Source organism: Leuciscus leuciscus (genome assembly GCF_965113295.1).
Source record: "Leuciscus leuciscus genome assembly, chromosome: 24".
Taxonomy (NCBI): domain Eukaryota; kingdom Metazoa; phylum Chordata; class Actinopteri; order Cypriniformes; family Leuciscidae; genus Leuciscus; species Leuciscus leuciscus.
The window spans coordinates 14,704,341-14,710,854 of record NC_138723.1 but is presented as its reverse complement, the minus strand read 5'-3'; the positions used below and the strand labels follow the sequence as shown (position 1 = coordinate 14,710,854).

Sequence of the window (6,514 nt, the reverse complement as noted above, 5' to 3'; positions counted from 1 at the left end):
CAAGCATAAGTAATCATAGACAGCACATTCTCATATAACCTGTTGTATTTGTGCACTGCAGTATTATACTATATTATTATTTGTACTAAAACATTACATGATTTATTTACTGTTTTAGCAGTTCTACAACACAACAATACTGTTATTTAATAATACAAATCATATTGATATATTTATAAAGAGTATAATAATAATATTAAATAATTATTATTATATTTTTAAGCAGATACAGAGGTTTTTAGGCATGTAAAATTTAGTTAATACAAACAAAAGCATGCAAAATCATTATAGTTACTGACTTTTCCATGGTACAGTATCAGATTAATACAGCATGAGTGTAATTGTGAATTTTCTGAGCGCAATCAGTTAAGATTGTAGTTATATAATTGAACATTCAAAACGAATGTAGAAAGAGCACAGATAAGTGAATTTGTGTTTTGTTAGAGAATGAACATCCAGAAGACCAATAAAAGCGTCCATGTTTTTTCAGTGTTCAGTGGTCGATCACTATAATGGGTAAATGAGGAATCCACTGAAAGTGCTGAGGTTATCTGGACTGTCATAGATGGTGTAACCTGGGAGGAGCTTCATGCAAACTACATCACCCACTTCCAGCTGCAGGACAGCTCCATTTGATGCATATCGGTGCTGATTGTGTTGAAGATATTGACCCACTGACACAATTTTCTGCCCATTTTTATATAAACTTGCACCCGTTGACTGTCTGTTTTGAATACCACATATAGTGTATCTGAAGTAGTAGACTCCTTTAACTGGTGCCGTGAAGAGACCTGCCGTTGACAAAACCGTCAGATCAAATGTAAAATGGATCTGATGAAAAGGAAAGACATTGGCTATAACTTAAAGTACCTGTTGTTGGGTTGTAGTTGTTACCAATATTTGTGAAGACGTTGTTGAATGCCAATGTGATCTCAGTAGTCTGGGGACCTAAATGGCCACGGATCCCCAAGTCAGCTGAAAATGCCACTTTAGGTTGTTCTGTGGACAGAAAATAATTTCAAGCCCAAATTAAAAAAAAACGCGTTCAGAGTTATATTTACTGTGCATTAAATGCTGACCGTAAATACCTTAAATGTTTAAATAAAAAAGGGACATTTTATTAGTTTACCTGCATTTTCTCTCTTTAATTCTTCCAGCTGGGTTTCACTGACCTTCATGCGCTCATTCAGCCCTAAGATTATTCAAATCATTAATTCTAGCTGAAAATATTTATATATAATATTATTTAAAGGAGCATAGGATGCATTTCCTTCGTGAAATAAAGCTCTGCATTACTTTTTCCTCCCACATCGGAACATATCAAGCTTCCTTATAAGGCATTTTAATTTTAATTTTCACCGATTTTGTTAAATTATTCCATTTTGAAAACTGGGCGGCATCTAAATACACTTTTGAGTATACCTGCATTCTCTTTCTTCAGCTCCAGTATTTGTTCTGCCATTTCTATAAAACAGTATAAGTCTATTTATTTAAATGACTTATTTAATGTTGCTTTGTATAGTGTTTTTTGAATCCGTTATTTTAAAGACAAATATTTAAAGGGTGACAGAAAAAGCAACGACTACTAACTTGAATTGTCGTTCATCGCCATATCCAACTTGACTCTGAGCTCCACCATCATGTCTCTTACATCTCTCACCTCAGTCCAGATGTTTGGCTGGTTGTTTTCTTCTTCCACATCAGTTTGTCCATCAGTGAGTGACAGACAGCACAGCATCAGCAGAGCAATACTCACCTTCATCCTGGTAGTCAGAGACAGAAACTCTTGGGTTTATGAAAATAACACATATAGCTTTTGGACTTTGAGGTAGTTAATCATTACAATGTATTATTGCCATAGATATTTCGCAATCAATTAAATTGCAGAAAGTAACAGGAAGGGTAAAGTTCTATTTCTCAAAAGGTTTTTGAGTTTGTAACTGCATGGCTAAAAAGCATATAGAATAATTTCTCTAAATCTACAAAAAGAACAATCTAAATAAATATAATATTTCTCTTTTCCTTTTTGTTTCCTTCCTATTTAAATTTCATAAAAAGTGTGCATAAGACTGACATGTCTTGAATATGAAGGAAGTTTTATGCATGTTTATGAAAACTGTCATTAAGTGTCATTTGCTCAATTATGACATTTCTTATGCAAATATGACATTGTTTGAGATGTCTTTGTTATGACAACTTGACATAAACCAATACATCATGACCTGTCAGTGTATTTGTCATGACAACTTGACATAAACCAATACATCATAAACTGCCATAAATGTGTCATAAACATGACATAGCAGATTAATTATCAAACTTAAGAAACTACTTAGCTTTATGGGTTAACATTACATTAAACTGTCATGTGGTTGGTTTTGACATTGGATGTCATGAGGCCATTATAACTGTGTCATGAATATATTTCTGACCACTTTTTTCCCCCAGTATTCCAGTATTAGTTATAAAATAATTTGACAGTATTAACACTTAGTGACATTTTAATGACAAATTAATTTTGTACCACTGGAAAAAAAATTGGTCAGAAATATAATGTAATGTTAACCCAAAAGCTAAGTAGTTTAGTTTGATGATTAATCTGCTATGTCATGTTAATGACATATTTATGACAGGTTATGATGTATTGGTTTATGTCAAGTTGTCATAAAGACATCTCAAACAATGTCATCTTTGCATTAAAAATGACATAATTTAGTGAATGACACTTAATGACAATTGTCATTAACTTGCATAAAACCTCCTTCATATTCATGACATGTGTTGTGAAGGTGTCATGTCAGTCTTATGCGTGTACACCCCTTCAAGTAAAGTGTTACCAAAAAGGTAGACCTTTTGTAAATCGCTTTTCAGAATTGAACTGTATATGCATAGTAAAACTGAAAGCATATCCCTCTCCAGCTCATTTCTCTCACAACCCAATTGTATTTCCATAAGTTTTGCTGTAATTTTGGCACCACAGAGAAGCAGAGCGAGCAAAAAAACTCTAAAGTTTATGTAAATAACACACAGTATATATATATATATATATATATATATATATATATATATATATATATATATATATATATATATATATATATGAAGAGTTCAGATGCAAAAGCCTCTAAATGCCAATTGAAATTTTCTTATAGAATGATCATTTTTATCAAGCTTGTACATTTAAGTTCAGTAATTTCACTTAAATGATAATTAATAGATAATCTTCATTGCCATTTAAGTGAAATTATTGATTTTAAGTATACGAGCTTGATAAAAATTATCATTCTATAAGAAAATTTCAAATGGCATTTAGAGGCTTTTGCATCTGAACTCTTCATATATATATATATATATATATATATATATATATATATATATATATATATATATATATATTTTTTTTTTTTTTTATTATTCTGAATGTTAATCATTAGCCTACTATTCAATATTGACAAACGTGTTTCTCATCTGTATCAATACAAATGAAGAGTTCATTTGCATTGCCATTTAAGTGAAATTATTCAACATAAATATACAAGCTTGATAAAAATTATCATTCTAGAAGTAAATTTCAGATGGCACTTTTTGCATCTGAACTCTTCAAATACAGAATTTGTAAGTCTAGAAGTTCTGTTTGTTTCTTGAGTTTCTGTCTGGATAAATTCAAATAAATTATGAAATTATTTTAAGTAAAACAATGATATAGTGTAACATGAGAAGCAGATAGAATCACAGTCATTATACAATGAAAATAAAATGTAAAGGGGTGGTATAATGCCCTTTTCACAAGATGTAAATATAAGTCTGGCACCTCAGAGCACCAGAGCGAGACTGATTTTCAGAGAGACAAAAAAACTCTAAACTTATTATGTAAATAAGTCTGTGATGTCCCCAGAGTGTGTATGTGAAGTTTTAGCTCAAAATACCCAACAGCTTTTTTTTATATAGCATGTTAAAATCGTTTTTGTGTCTGTCCCTTTAAATGCAAATGAGCTGCTGCTCGCGTTACAGAGGGCGGAGCTTCAAGAGCTCATGTCCATAGCAGCTTCGATTACCTTACACAGACATGCACTGAATTTCAAAAACTTTGTTCAGACCAGAGTCAGAAATATATATATATTCTGTAGTCCCTATCAACCGTTTTTTGTAGTCATTAAAAAGCAATTTCTTTAAAAGAAAACATCTCCCTTTGCTTTGAACTTTGAGTGTTGTAACTTTGCAGATGTTGTTTATGATCAAACAGCAACATTACACACTAACTAAAGTTAGAAAAGTAAAATCATAATCAACCACCCCTTTAAAACGACCCTGCAGTGAGCAGAAACAATCTGGTTTAATGTCACTAGATGTCGCCCTTTTACTACAAATGATAGTCAGCCTGTACTCTTGGGAGCTTGGGATTGGCAGAAGACGATGTATCAGATGCTCTTAACACTTATCTTGTATTTAATTATGGATATTATTTGTTTGAGTTACACGTGTGCTACTAGGGATTCAACACAATAATTTTTTTTTATGAAAAAGAATTGTGTTAAATAACAACTTGCTATTAACTTGGAATGTAAACTAGATGCCTTAATGCAAACTGTATTTTAAAATATAATATTACTATTATATTTTAAATTATATGAAACATATCTTAATATAAAATATTAATTTAAAACCTTTAGTTATACACTTCATGTGAAATAAATAATTTTAAGAAAGAAAGAAAGAAAGAAAGTAAGAAAGACATTTTAATTTATATTTCAGGGTTAAAGTACCTCAGTAAAATTAAAGGGTGAGTTCACCCAAAAATAAATAAATTCTGTCATTTTTACTCACCCACATGTCGTTCCAAAATTCGTAAGACTTTCGTTCATCTTCGGAACACAAATTATCTTTTTAATCAAATCCGTGTTTTTTTATATCTTTCCATTTATATATTTGTGGTAAATGGAAGCGCAAGCATGTTCGCTTAACGTGCAAGAACCAATGAGGTTTATTCTCATTTTACGCAGCACGTTTGAGCTTCAGCACGAACCAATGTGGTTTGTTCTCGCACGTCAAGCAGGTTCACTGATCAATGTTTATATGTGAATAAAAGCCTAAATAAATCTGTTCATATAAAGTGATCAAGTCTCTTCAGAAAATGTGGACTAAACCACTCAACTCATATGGATTAGTTTTACAATCTTTTTACAAGTGGAAGTTGCGTAGCTGTCAACTGAGGGTCAAAAAGCTCTCAGATTTCATCAAAAAGATTTTAATTTGTGTTCCGAAGATGATCGAAAGACTTACTGGTTTGGAAGGACATGAGGGTGAGTAATGACATAATTTTTATTTTTGGGTGAACTATCCCTTTAAGCTCCAAAAGTCATTAAAACACTAATTCTGCAGAGAGGTTTTAGTTGCAGGCCATTTCATGAAAATGGGAATAGCTCTAGGCCACCCTTGCCTGTTTAGCTATTTTCAGTTCTGTCAAATGTAAATAAAAAGAGTTTGCCTAATGCTGTGCCAGTGTCATCATAGTGCTGCAGTCAAGTGCACTTTTTTGCCTGCCGGATGCCCGTGAGACTCAAGCACAGCTCTTTAAAATGCAGCGAGTGTTGCCATGACTGGACTGCAGCAAAATACTCGAAAACTCTTTATGTTTCTTCATTATGTGTCCCATTTTATCAGCCAATTGTGCAAAAACCTGTTCTTCATGGGCCCAAGAGCTCAGGTTTATTTCTCTGGAATGGAAAGGACTGCTTTTTTGTTTGTTTACCTTTTTTAAATTAGAAAAATAACTTCATCATATTCTTTCTACTTAAACCACTTGCAGCATCCGGAAAGACAGTAGAGAGAGAGAGAGAGAGAGAGAGAGAGAGAGAGAGAGAGAGAGAGAGAGAGAGAGAGAGAGAGAGAGAGAGAGAAATAAGAGGTGATTGTAAGCATAAACAGGTTCTGAGGGGAAAGACAAATAATAATTCCACAACCTCTGGATTTCCAATGAAATTCTTTTGATGTGTTCCTCTAACGGTTAGATTCTGTGATAACCCTGATCATTTTGGTCACTATAATCATGAAATGAAATTTTCATGCCATTTCATCTCTAGTTATCATGCACTATAAAATCAACTATAATTGTGTTTTTACAGTATAATATGCAAAGTACAATTTTCTATCATTTTTTTTTAAAATCTCTGATTCTGTTCATTTCTCTGAAATTTAAGGGTGACATACATATGCCTACAAAAAATATTTTAGGTCTAAAACAGTTTGGATAGTTGTTAATATGAGAGTTATGAGACATTATTTAAGAGATTTAAGTACTGTATTACATGAGTAGCTCTCGTCCACTTTCATTTTTAAAAAGTAGCTCTCAAATGAAAAAAGGTTGGAGACCCCTGAACCTGATCAAAACCAAACTGGCAGATATTATTGAAGCTTTAACCTTCTGTTAAATCACAAAGTAGCAATGCCCCTTTTTTTATATATATAAAGAAAGATTTACCATTGGTTTCACAGATGTGATTATATATGTAAATAA

At 32.2% G+C, this 6,514-nt stretch overlaps 1 protein-coding gene across 1 annotated transcript in view; it reads right to left on the bottom strand.

Moving 5' to 3' along the window:
• Positions 1-1,795, bottom strand: part of cbln17 (cerebellin 17) — a 1,997-nt gene extending 202 nt beyond the window's left edge. The window contains exons 1-5 of the mRNA XM_082157087.1: positions 1,591-1,795; positions 1,423-1,464; positions 1,130-1,192; positions 871-999; positions 1-791 (exon numbers count right to left, since the gene is read on the bottom strand). The exon at positions 1-791 is cut by the window's left edge and continues 202 nt beyond it. Coding sequence (XP_082013213.1) covers positions 508-791; positions 871-999; positions 1,130-1,192; positions 1,423-1,464; positions 1,591-1,762 — 690 coding nt within the window. The 5' untranslated portion in view covers positions 1,763-1,795 and the 3' untranslated portion in view covers positions 1-507. The remainder of the gene's footprint in view (positions 792-870; positions 1,000-1,129; positions 1,193-1,422; positions 1,465-1,590) is intronic.
• Positions 1,796-6,514: the final 4,719 nt, after the last annotated feature.